This window comes from Leptodactylus fuscus, chromosome 7, assembly GCF_031893055.1.
Source record: "Leptodactylus fuscus isolate aLepFus1 chromosome 7, aLepFus1.hap2, whole genome shotgun sequence".
In the NCBI taxonomy this organism is placed as follows: domain Eukaryota; kingdom Metazoa; phylum Chordata; class Amphibia; order Anura; family Leptodactylidae; genus Leptodactylus; species Leptodactylus fuscus.
In genome coordinates, this window is record NC_134271.1 from 100,757,408 (window position 1) to 100,770,917 (window position 13,510).

At 42.2% G+C, this 13,510-nt stretch overlaps 1 protein-coding gene across 7 annotated transcripts in view; it reads left to right on the top strand.

The window, feature by feature from the left end:
• The first annotated feature begins 880 nt into the window (after positions 1-880).
• Positions 881-13,510, top strand: part of MARK3 (microtubule affinity regulating kinase 3) — a 55,203-nt gene continuing 42,573 nt past the window's right edge. For 5 of the 7 annotated variants that reach the window (XM_075282649.1, XM_075282652.1, XM_075282651.1 and 2 more), the window contains exons 1-3: positions 883-1,420; positions 7,736-7,927; positions 10,483-10,536. In XM_075282649.1, coding sequence (XP_075138750.1) covers positions 1,370-1,420; positions 7,736-7,927; positions 10,483-10,536 — 297 coding nt within the window. In that variant the 5' untranslated portion in view covers positions 883-1,369. Of the gene's footprint in view, positions 1,421-7,735; positions 7,928-10,482; positions 10,537-13,510 lie in introns of all 7 variants that reach the window. The other 2 variants (XM_075282655.1, XM_075282656.1) reach the window with 1 other exon arrangement.

Here is a 13,510-nt window from a genome sequence, read left to right on the forward strand (position 1 = left end):
TATAAGAGGTTTTTGACAGCGGATTTTGCGTCCAAAACCTCCCCTTATAATGGTGGTCTATGGAGACCGCCGGACTTCTGTTCTCCGCTAGCGGCGAGCTGCTGCTAGCGGCGAAAAGAAAGGACATGTCCTTTCTTCAGGCGGAAGCCGCGCAGGCTCAGCCGCGCGGCTTCCGCCCTCGGCAGCTCCCTCCTATGTCGGCTCATTCATTTGAGCCGACAGCAGAGGGTTAAGCCGCGACAGCGATGGTCGCGGCGGGCGGGTTTTGACAAGAGAGAGACGTGGCTCGCCGCGTCTCTCTCTCTGTCAAAACCCGCGCGGGCAGTTCACGTGTGAACTAGCCCTTAAGCGTCCCTTGATAGATACTCACCTATCTTTTTTGTTTTACGTATAGGTATACTATATGACAGGGGTAGGCAACCTTCAGAACGCCAGCTGTTGAAAAACTACATCTTCCAGCATGCATGCTAGCTCTGCTGTTCTTGGAAATCCCTTGGAAGAGAATGCAGCATGTTGGGAGTTGTAGTTTCACAGCAGCTGGAGTGACCCCTGCTATATAATATAACAATATATCATTTTTCTTAATCACATATTTATTAGTCGGACTGCAGCATTATATGTGGCCTGTCCTGACAACCAAAGTGGTGTCACTTACAAGTACGCCTTGTCACCTATGCAGCGCCCCCTAGCTTTAGATATAAATATAGCTCTACTCAGGCCTCTATATGACAGCACAGGCCAACAATAACCCCTCGCCCCTCTCCACACAACCCCAGCTTCTATTCACAACACAGAGCCCGAGTCGCCCCTAGCAACAACAACCAGCCCCGTTCTCCAATCAATGCCGCAAACGGAGGCGACGTCACTTCCGGCGGCTGTAGCTGGGCTAGGCTATGAGGATCCGTCCGGAGGAAGCGGGGTGGCCATCTTGGATGGTGTAGTAGTAGCGGCACGGAGGGGGCAGAACGCTCTAGCTGGGGCGGATAACACACCACACGTCGCCCCCCTCCAAATGTCAATAGGAGTCCGGGAACGAGGAGGGGGCCGTACACAACGACAGCGGCGTCACCCGTGAACTCGCCCCTCTGTGTGCACGGCTTGGAGGGACCGTGAGCCTCGCCCCGGTGACATTACATCTCACTCGGGGCCTGTGGGACCGGGAGGTTCGGAGTCTGTATTATCTGCTCCACCCGGCTATGTGTACATAGAGGATAATGGAGAAAAGCGCTATCTGATCCCCTGTATAGAATGTGCCCACAGGAGCCTCCAGTGTCTGCGCTCTACAACTGACTAACCACTAGCCCTCATCTCCCCGGTACCAGACACGGCCTTTTCTCACATCACAGGGTGCTCACAAGGGAACCACATAATGTCCACTCGAACCCCTCTGCCCACCGTCAATGAACGGGACACGGAGAACGTAAGTAATTCAGACATCAACTGCAGACCCCCTCCCGAGATCTAGAGATGGTACATCCCGCTTTTATAGGCCTGTGATACTCTATAGTAGTCTATGGAATATACTATGTATATCATAAGTCAGCACTTACATTGTGTGTTCTATCTATTGTAGATAGTGCTTGTACCAAATTGTCACTTGCCCCTTTATTAAATTGAGTTGTCTACTTGGCTGTCTGTGTAGCTGATTTACTGCGATTTGTCCATATTAATTATTACGAACCTGCCATTTATAAATCTGTATCTATATTTGCATTATATCTCCCGTGTCCTCATGGAAGGGAAGAACAGACCCTGTGGGACCTGCAGACAGCTGGGACACCTTAACAAGTGGCTCATCTCCTATTTTATAGCCCCCTAAAATTATTATATATGTAATATAATATATGTATGTGTGTGTGTGTGTGTGTGTATATATATATATATTCGCAATGTGATTTTAGTTTCATGTGCTTAGTAGACGGGGGGATGTGTGACTTAGGGCTCTTTTAGATTGAGCTATTTACTACCGTTCAATGGAAAATGTGTCATTGGGTAAATGTGTTGTATTGAGTGAGGTCAGGGATTTATGACCTTATTCTGTATAGTGTTCAGGGCACTGAGAAGCCCCCATTAGGAGTAATGGCTATGGTGTGGATTTGCACAGATGTACAAGCCCGAATGTTATCCTGACAACAGACACAAAGGTCTCAGTACAGTATGAATCTTCCTCCACCTAGATAGTGGTGTCCATCTTATCCATGGTCTTGTAGCTATGGATTTTTGCATATGTGTCGTGTCTTATGTTCATAAAGTAGCAAGGGTGATGTTCTGGTCATATAACTGCTCTGAAATGCATCACATTGACCTTATGATAGGTTATGTTGAGGTTTCATGACTTGGCAGCGAGAATAGCATTACGTGTTGTACTATACTTGCTGTAAAACGTGGTTGAAACCTTGACGGGGCAAAAGTATATTTGGCCTAAACCCTATTCAGGTAAACTCTGCAGTCTCAGGCACAGTGTATGGACAGGAGGGATGAATTAACTTTCTTTGAAGGAAAGAAAAAAAACAGGTCTTTTGTCATGTTCCGCCTTAAGCAATAAAAATAGACAGATCAATGATGCAATCTAGAAACTGATTCTGACCATGGCTGGTGGTAGATGAAAGTTGACTGAACCCATTCACTTTTAGGTCGGCACAACTACCTTGTGTATGGATTGTCACTATACTCCCCTGATGGCAAAAATTGTAGGAAAGAAAGATTACACACGTTAGATTATAACATGCCTAAACCTATGTTGCTTATGCCCCTCACATGCGTGATCACCTGAGCCCAGTATTCCTGTATTTTGGGATGCATCTGGTTGGGGTAGCTGCTGGTCAGACAAGCTGAGAGCTATTGTATGTGTATAGTCTGCTTCCATTGTGGGCCACATTATTTTGGCACATGTGATTTCATTATAAAGTGTTCTGATTGGACATTGATACTTGTCAGAAGTTTTAATGTACTGTAATGTGGTATTATCGCGGCCATTGGGGCATCGCCATTTCCTACACGTCTTGGAGGTTTTCTTGTATAGAAATTTGTGTTAAGAGTAACCCTGTTGATTTAAGTCGCCGTGTTTTTTATATGCCATAAGGCATCATTAAAATAATATCCATATTGTGACGGACGTCCCACACATAGCAGTCACAGTATGTCCAAGATGCCGTTGCAGCTGAAAATTCTGACTATATGATGGTTTTAATCCAAATCGGTGAGAGAACTTTCATGGTTGATGGTAGAGAAGTTTTCTGATGTTCAGCAAAACCATGTGCCCTTTATCAATAAGTCTGAAAACAGGTTTATGTTAAATGATTTTCAGGGATGGGTCATCAATGTCACATTGGTGAGAGTCAGACACTGAGAACCTTAACAGACCACAGCACCTAACAAGCACTGTGGCCGCTTCCCTGTATACCAAGTGCTGTACGTTACGTAGGGACTGTGTGACATGTTGGGAGTATATCTAGACCCAACTCGCTTTGATATTATACAGTGTTCAGTTGGATTTTGTTCACACAAAACATTTTTGGATGCTGTTTGATATGCCAGAACCATGAATGGATTAAAGTGAAGTGTTATCTGTTCTTTCCCTCTTATCATCCACAGCTAGTTTGAACTTTAAAAAGCCTACTGAAAAAGCTTGTACATGTGAACGCACCCATGAGTAAGATTGCGTCCTGTAACAGTTTGCACCAACCTCCCTACATTTAGTGAGTTTGCTTTTTAAGGGTTAGGACACATGTTCAGTTTTTGTTTATGCAGTCTTGTAGCCATAACAATGAATTGTGAAATAACCTCCGTCATTTATAGGTTCTTATCCTTCATGATCTGCATCTGATTTTGGCCTTAAAAGCTTCAACAACAAAATCTGTCCTTAACTGACGGGTGCCATTAGGCCTCCTACACACGGGTGAATATGGGCTAGGAAATCCAGTTCAAACCCAACCAGGACTCGGACTCTTTGTATCATAGTGGCTTAGGCTAGAGCTGCATGGTGATTTTGTCAGAAAGAACCAAGATCAACATGTCTGCCTGCAGCTCCTTCACGAATTTAAGTGAATGATGTTGCAAAAAGATTGATCACTGCTGGATTTTTTTTTTTTTTGCAACTCTGTTGTATCGCCCTCAGGGTTGCAGTGTGGCTCCATAATCTTGCATTAGTGAGTCATTCTCAGGGTTATACTGTAATCTTTGGTTACTATGGGAAATGGGAGTCGTGGCCAAAATTGCCAATTAGTGGTAGTGTTATGATGGGGACAGTGGAATCTGAAAGAGGGCAGTATATTGTTTGGATTTTCTGGACCTTTTTTCTCTGGTTCATACTAACACTGACCACAAATGCAGTGCACACATGTGGGTTCAGAAAACACATGCAAGTAACTACAGCACATGTATTAGTGCCCTTAGGTGACATGCATACGACCATGTGCTTGTTGCCGAGCTGTGTTTGAAAGTCACACGCGACTGATGGATGTCATTTGTGTGTTGCCCATTCACCTGTTGTGCTTCCGCGGCCTAATTCATTGGGGCCAGTGAGCATGGTCTGCAAATTGGAAAGGAATAGGACCTATCCTGAGTGGTGTTCACGGCCCAATACACTGGACCAGGAAAATACACGGTCATATGTATAGGACCATAGAAATGAATGGGTCAGGGTGCTAGCTGTGAAAAACAGCTAGTGCATGAGGTCTTAGGCTAAGGCCCACTCTGTGGTAAGACTGCGTTTTTTTGTTTTTTTTTCTGCAGTTTTTTAAGCCACAAAAAGAATGTGAAATATAAAGGAGGCTCTTATACTTCTCCATTCAACTCAATCCACTTCTGGCTTTGGCTCAAAAAAAAAAAAAAGCTGCAAAATCTGCAACAAAAAAAAAGCTGCTTTTGTGCGAGGTGGGGCCTTAGCCTAGGAATCTGCTGGATTGATCAATATCCATAAATATCGCATATACAACTAACAATCAATTGTCTCTTGATTTATTGGCGTTATAATTGTATTGTTTCTAAAGGGAAGGCTGATCATGTTGGTTGTGACGCAGCATTCACACATGGCTGAGTATAAGGGGACATGTTAATGTGTATCCCACATCTGTGTCTTGTAGAGAGGCTGTGAAAAATGACCCTCACTCACTCAATAAGGTGTAAAGAGTTGTGCTCTTCTTAGCTTGGCATTTTGTGTGGACACTTGAGTTTTTACTCTTTACTTACAAATGCAGTAAACCCTTTTTGTGGCATTTGCAGAATTGCAGCTTGAGGTTTGTCTTCTCTAATAACATTGCCCTTGAGTAAAATACAAGTAAGAACTGAAAAATCTGTCAGTATGGGTAAGGGGGTGGTCTTTTGGAGAGGTGTCACTGTGTATACAAGATGTATAAGCTTTCTTATGAGGATTAGGGATGTGCTCCTTTGTGCTAACATTTCACTGTGAAGAGTCCTGTAAAAATTATCTCTGCATATTAAATCTGTCAGACTGGTGTGAGGTTTGCAGAGCTTCTCATTGGTGCTGGTTCTATGCCCATATAAAAATTAGGAGAGAAAAAAAGCCCCCTTGACTTTGCCAGTAGCAAGTAGTGGATTATATGTTTAGGTTGTTGTAGAATATCTGGTTACAAAGCCCCTGTCCTCTGAGCTGGCTGTCAGGAAATGCGTCAGTGCTTTGTGGGGAGAGCCCTGCAGATGACGATGTCAGTTATGCATCCCACAGACTGGCGGCTAGGCTCGGCTTTGATATGGCTTTGTTTCCTAAGCTGTATGTTACACACAGGCAGACAAGCAGCTGCTCTGCTCAGCTTACTGTACAACTGCATGTTTCAGACTGATGTAGACCTATATTTAGTCATTTGTGTTTACAGCTAAGGAATTTTTTTTTCTAATTTTTAATCTGGTTAGCTCTTCCGTTCCAGGTAGGGCTAGCTGTTCTTGGCAAACAGATAACAAGGTCATGCTGTGAATGCAGTTGCATTAAAACACTTGTGGCTGTGATATGGCAGTTGTAAATTGCAAAACACTAGTACAGAGATCGTCATGTTGAGTAACTTTATTTTATTTTGTTAGAGTGGTCCTAGACCTAAAGGACACTTAACTTGCAGCCCAATCACACACCCAAAATTTGTGACTTCAGTGTCACAGCATTTCACAGACAAATATTAAACTTTTTCAGCATAGCAGTTCAGTGGCACACTGTAGCCCTAGCCTAAAGATGTTAGAGAGACCTTAGAGATCAAGTGTTTGATCAGAAGGGTTCTGACTCTTGGGATACTTTACCGATCACAAGAAATGGGGTGCTGAATACCCCATTCCAAAGCAGTTATGCTTGCTATTCATCACTATGTGACGGGTAAAGATACCAGTGTGCTGTACTCTGCTTCTCCTCAGCGGTCCCATAGAGGTGATTGAAGTGCCAACATGCAGCAATCCAGCATCCCACTCATGTTTGCTTTTGCTCCCCCCCCCCAAATCGGACAAACACCCCCTGTCCTGTGATAGTCAAGCATGATGAAAGTAGGTTATTCTATGCATGGAAGATTGGTCCCTTATACAGCTGACCTAAGAGCCAGCCCTCAGTGGTGTAGTAAGAAGTGAGCTGGGCAGAGGAGGAATCGGGGTGCATGATTTAGACAAAATCCCTAGCAAAATTGGCAGTTGTAGGATAGACAGAGGTACTGAACACTCCTCATGTAATGTGGGGCAGCACAGCAAGATTCTCTAATCGCAGGCCAACAGTAGAAAAGCTGCGGTATTTGTTCATTAGATTTTTTATTATTGCAATATAATCCCTTCCATTACTCCTGAAGAGAGGGTGCTTGCACCCCGGCGTACACGGCTCCACTGCGGTCTATATCTTCTTCACATTACAGAGTGGGCCTGAGAAAGGTTGTTCTGGCAACTGAAACGTCACCGCCCAACGCTGCACAATCCTTTATTATGGATAACGTTATTGTATGTTGGCAGACAATTGGGCAAATTTGTTATATTGTAGCAGAATTCACAGATCTGTCACATAAGTCTGCTAGGTGTGAAAGGCCATAAAGTATAGCATAGCAGGTTGGGTGTGTCGTGCTTCCACCACTCATGGTATTATTTGTGCATCACTTTAGAATTAGTTTTCTATCCCGGTCTTTTGCAGGATGTGATAATAAATTCAGATCATTACACAGGAAATCTTCTTCTGGCGTCACTCCCTGTAGTGAGGTATACGAGTCCTGATGTGTGTGAGAACTTCCTGTTGATCATCCAGAAATACAAGCGTCTTTTCCCTCAGCACAGATCTATAGGTTTTTGCTGTAGAATTGTAGAGAAGAATCTTGATATTCTTTCTCTTATTTTTTTTTTAATAAAAGTAAATACAAAGTAGATTCAGATCTGTCCCCTACTTCTATAACTATTGCTTAGGAGTATATCTTTCACTCGGTAGATCTTAGAACACATGAACAAGCTGTGTGTTGAAGAGGCAGAAACCTAAAATAGCATGTTGGCCCTCCTGCCCCTTCTAATAACTGAAATTAAACTGAGTAAATATCCTTGCCTTCTATGAGGTGACTGCCATGTGGGACCACCTGCATCCTTAATATGTAGCCCTTGTTGGTGTTGTGATGACCAATGCTGATTCCCATTCATTGCACCAGTCAGTGCCCTACTATAAGATATGGAGCAGGCCACGTTAATCGATTTTTATAGCTGTAGAGGTCAGATCATATATTAATGTATTTTGGTTTTCTTTGTAGTGAACTTATTTCCTTTCTTCTTATTACAGCACACATCTCATGGAGATGCCCGACAAGATGTCCCAGCCCGTTCTAGCCGTTCCGGAGCTCGAAACAGGAACTCTATAGCCTCTTGTGCTGATGAGCAGCCGCACATTGGGAACTACAGACTTCTAAAAACAATCGGCAAAGGAAACTTTGCAAAAGTAAAACTGGCTCGGCATATCCTCACTGGCAGAGAGGTAAGTGTATGGGAGTACTGGTTTCATCCCTCCAGCCTGTTTCATTTACCATTCTCCCCAGTGCATAGTGTGTTACATAAGACTGAGTAGAGTACATGCATATTTCAATGTCAGTGTGTACTGGAATGTTATAAAAGCATGTCTATCGTTTGGAGACCTCATTGTGTATTCACTCCAGCACTTCGCTGTAAATCTGTGCTTTGTGCGCTCCAGTACACAATGAGCTTGTTTGCAGTAAAAGGTCACAGGAAGACTTTTTATGTAGATTCTTATAACTTTCATTTTTCTTACATTAGATACACATATAAGCGTGGAAAGACACTATCTAAGAGAATTCTTTGCTGTAAATGTGTTTTGATTTATGCATCTGGCCTAGTTTGTATGCATTTGTGCTCTGAATTCCTGTTGGTGTGTGTTCCTAGCTAAAAATGGGATTGGATACAAAGAGCGAGCACCTTCCAAAATTAAATTATGTATATGGATCACTCTTGGTCTATCACTGGGTAATGGGGAAACCCCAAGTTTGATTGTAATCCTATCCAACAAGATGGCGATGAATGGCAGTCATTTATCTCATGAACAGGCTACTGGATATCACTGAGGACAGGTAGAACAGTAAACATGCCTGGGGTCCTTCACCTGATCGATAGTGACCACTCAGGGAGATGGTAAAGGGGAGTGGCGGCGTTCAGTGTAGAGAGCTCTGAATGCTTCCTAAGGACCTAAGAGAACCGTGGCATTAGCTTGTGACTTTCTTGGTCATGCAGCCTGCTTGACCACCACCCCTGGTATGTATACACTGCTTTCTCTGGCCTTTATGTAGTGCTTAAAGGTTCCGAACTGCTGACAGACTCCCCTTTAAAAGATTTGCCTGTCTCTGAAAAGAAACTTCTTTTTCCAGTCACAGCTAGCGGTGAAGTGCAGGAAAGTATTCTGATACAGTATATATCTAAATATAGTTACCTACCTAAGACACTGGGGTGAAGGGAGACATTTCAGCTTCTGCATCTGTAAAGACTTGCCTGCCAGTATCCTTCAAAATTGTAATAAATGCTGACATTTTGTAAGGGTTTGACTAGTCCCAAGTGAAGGCACCTTACAACTCGTGTACTTACACTGAGGAAAGAGATTATTCTCACAAGGACTGTGGAGGTGAAGTCAAGAAACGTTTCCCACTCTGCTTTAAGATTATTTTTAATTGTAGGATTATTAATAGTGTAATTGGTTGCATAGTTGGTTACATATTTACTTTCAGGAAAATTGAATCATTAGCTTTTTAATGAGTGAGCAGGGGTTTACTGTTTCTTTCAAACCATTGCTGTCAGCCATTTATGAAGGAGTTGGAGCAGTAGTCAGGACAGGCTGTAACAAAATGTGAGGATTTTTTTTTTTTTGGTTTTCACAGTTGTCAAAAATATGCCTTTTCTAGTGGTATATGCAGCTTGCACATCACTAATTCTGGAGCTTGTGAAGCTGGCACACATCCCAAATGTTGGGCCCTTACTAGGCCTTCTCACATTTTGTACAATGTTATGTTAGGCCGTGTAGCACGAGATGCCAGACAGAATACCCCTTTGTTGGCCTTTTAAAGTGCTAAATAACACTTTTGGATATTGACTGGATGCAGCAGTGCTTGTCCCTCTGACCTCATTGCCAAAAAGGTGGCATCTTTCCACTATTGCCCGTTAAACCTCATATCTCCAAAATATTGAGCCTTACTGTTCCATAGAACCCACTTCTAGAAACGTGTAGAAGCGATCCCTCGTATTTTCATTTTGACACGAGATTTTCGGTGCATAGATCTCACAGCTTTAGGTGATGTAAGGCAGCATGTGGGACACAGTCAATGCCAGTGTTGGATAATCTCCAGCCGCTGAGTGTTTGGTGACTGTTTTCTTGGCCACTGGATTATTTTGTAGCGATCTAGGATTTCAGGGTAAGTATCTGTTCCCTTGTCAGAGTGGAATAGCAGAACAAGAGTGGTGAACGTGCTAGAGATTTATTATAGCAGTGTTTTTATCCTGTATATTCAGGAACTACTGTAATGTTTGCTTCCATTTATTACATACATGCGTTGAAAACCTGTCTTTTGCTGTGATTCTACATTTGTCAGGTCTGTTTATCGTATTAGTGTTTTTTTTTAATTCTATTTTTATGATCGTTAAATATTTGGGTATCAATCAGCAGTGTCTTTATGCCTTTGCTGTGGGGACCTCACTGGACTCCCAGCGGGTTTGACAGCTTATCTACCTTTCAGACACCCCCAGCCGTGCTCTCATGTGGCTGTAATCCACTGTCAGGCACTTTTGCTATAATTTAGCTTCTATATACGATGCTTTGAATAGCATCCAAGTAACTGTGTGTTCTGGGAAATATCATTGTGTGCCCTGTTAATTGATCCGGTGTCAGGTTACATTCCCATGAAATGTGCCAGTATTCAGGTGCACTGTGCGGAGAGAAGTGCAATCTCAGCACTGTATGAGCACATTTGCAAACTATTTTATCAAAGTTACTTTAAACCTTTTTTTTTTTTTTTTTTTCTCCTCCTCCTCTAGGTCGCAATAAAAATAATTGACAAAACCCAGTTAAATCCAACTAGTCTGCAAAAGGTAAGGTCCGGGCTTGTTACATATCATGGAATCAGTTTACAAGTTGGCACATGTGTTCTTTAGCTGCATTGTCTTATAATCCAGAACCGCAAGGTGACTTTTACACAGCAACTTCCTCCTGCATATTGAAGGGCACCTAATACTTATCATACGGAGGAGAAATCCACAGTGTAAACTGATTGTGGGGCAGATCTGGAAGATGTCAGCAGGTTCTTTGTCCACCCCCTCCCACCCTTACACCATGTTGTCAAGATGTATCAAGCTAAGCAGTGTCATGGCATTAACAATGTTGCCTTGTTTTTTTACAAAATATATTTCTGTGATCTTATACTGTAGTTATAATGTATTTATCTCTGAGTGCAAAAATACGCAGAAGCCATTAGAACAGCTCATTGGCCTATGTGAAGTTCCTGCTGTCCTCCTCTGTCATCATACTGCTCTGTATCTGATGCAATGCTAGTCTGACGCCAGAACTGGCCTTTGCAGTGCATTAGGGTATACTAGGTACTCAGCGTTTTCCGCACAGGCAGTATGGATTATTTAGCTGCACCCTCTCTTTATATTCCTGGAGACTATAGAAGATGTCAGCAAAGGCATTATACTGAGTTTTACTTGTAATAGAGTAGAGCAGAATAAAAGAGTTCCTAATTTGAGTGGGCCCTTAAGTTAGTGGTCAGTTAGGGTCTTGATTGGTCCTTTACTGATCCCAGTTAGTGTGTGTGTGTGCCCTAATATTGGGCTGTGTGGTGAGACGGTACACAAGGGAATTGCTCATATCCCTCTATAGGAGTGATCCATGTAATGCTTGGGCTATAGCACACATTATTCTATTAGCCCGGAGGGAGTGTGTTATACGTTTTCCTAGTACCTTGTTATCACACCACGCTATTTGTTTCAGCAATCACATTTAACTTCTTACCCCATCAATATACTTGGTTATCAAAGATTTTTCTATTAGCTTTTAACGATATTTAATAAGTTATATTTTAATGTACCCTACTTTAAGTTTTTTTTTATTGAATACTATTAGGGACATCTACCCATACTTATAATCAATCAGGTAGTTTTGTCCTAGACCTTAATCAGAGGGGGCTGCTTATTAAAAATGCCCAAATTGGATGAACTATTGGACACTCAAGTGCTGATTGTGTAGGCAGACGCTTAGGGGGCATTCACACTACCATTAGTAGCATCTGTTACTAACATCCATTGCAAAATGTTAACGGACACTAACAGTACTATCATAAATCCTTTAAAAATCCAATTATTTTTTTTTTGTCTCATGGTTGTTAAATATAACGGAAGGCAAGTGTCCATTTATTTCTTAACCTCATTGTCTGTGGGTAACTGACAGTAATGTATAAACGTCCGTTATACTGTCTATTACTTCCTGATCTTTTTTTTTTTTTTCTTCTGTGCATGTTCAGAAAGCAGAAGCAAAAAATGGAGACTAAGGGTCATTAAATGGGTCAGTTAAAGATGAACACACTAACATCAGTAAGTGTCCCTTGTGATAGGTGTCCTTTTTATTTTATGGACATTACAATGATAATCTAACGTTGGTGTGAATGCCCCCTTAGCACTAAATCCTTTTCAGTAATAGAACTTTTCACATGATGTTTTTCCTAGTTGACACTATAGCAACCACTGCTTTGATTATAAGATCACTTTGCACTTTGGCACATTGAGCATGCACTCATGGTTTATTAGACAGTAGGGTAGATAAATGAAAATACGCCAGAATTCTGGCATTATTTGCCCCCAAAAAATGGTTTACGATGTACACCTCCTTTGTTGAGTGTTTTAGAAACCCTCTAAGGCTACATGCACACAGGTAAGTATGCCATCCCAGTGGGTTCCGGTGCTCCCTGTATAGGCACACAGATGGCATCTGAAAACATTCAGCTATAAAATCTCCAAACAGACTTAAACTGTGCCAGATTTTCCAAAGTGCTTGATGTTTAGTCTACCTTTATAACACTTAGTTGTCTTTGTTTCTGATACAACTTTGAAGCACACTTCTGCATTTCAAGCCGTCCTCTTTCATTAAGCCCTTCTTACCAATTAGATGAGGCACAAACTGATAGAGAATGTTTCACACACATAGAAAAGGTGTAAAGCTTGTACGTCAGTTTGTTTTTAAATGAATTTTTTTCTTTATCTAACCATTTATGTCAAGTCTGTTTATACATTCTAAAAGTTAGGATGAGGCCACGTGACGTGGAAACGGACCCCCCCCCCCCTTCGGCTGCTTATCTTACTTTGATTTTTCAAGCCAAAGTCTCAAGAGTGGCTTGAAAAGGAATGGGAAATATAAAGAAAGCATATATATTTCTCCCTTTTGCTAAATCGATTCCTAACTGGCTCAAAAAATAGAAAAATCGTCAACCACAAAAAGCATCTTTTCTGCAGTACATGGCCTCCGCTTCAGACAGTATTCATTTATCTGCCCCAGTGTCAGTAACATCCTATTGATATGACGGCTGCAACTCGATCAATACTTGTTATAACTTTCTCCTCTATCATGCTATGGTGTCACTCGTGAGCTTTTCTCATGTTGTGCGGTTCCACACAAAGCAATGTAACGTGTGCTGACTTATTTTCAGTGTTAGTGTTTTTGGCCTGCAACTCGTGCATAGTTGAATTGTCCTTGTAAGTCCTTTACAAGAAAAGCATTTTTTGATTCATGTAGCGGTGCCCATTACAGTAGTCACATGTGGGGTCAACAGTCAGCTGTCTTTCCCATCCCCATAAAGGAAGGTAGGAAGAACAGTTCCCATAAGCACCAGTTTCCTCCCTGCTCCTGTTATCCTGCTGTCACATCAGCCAGAGAAATCTGTAAGAATGGGACAGAGGGGGAGGGGTGCAGGAATGCCATTCTCAGACAAAAGTCCTGTTCATGCCTTAGTGCCACAGACCCTGAGACATTTATCTTCTTTCTAGACTGCTGAATCTGAAGTTTCTCTCTACTAAT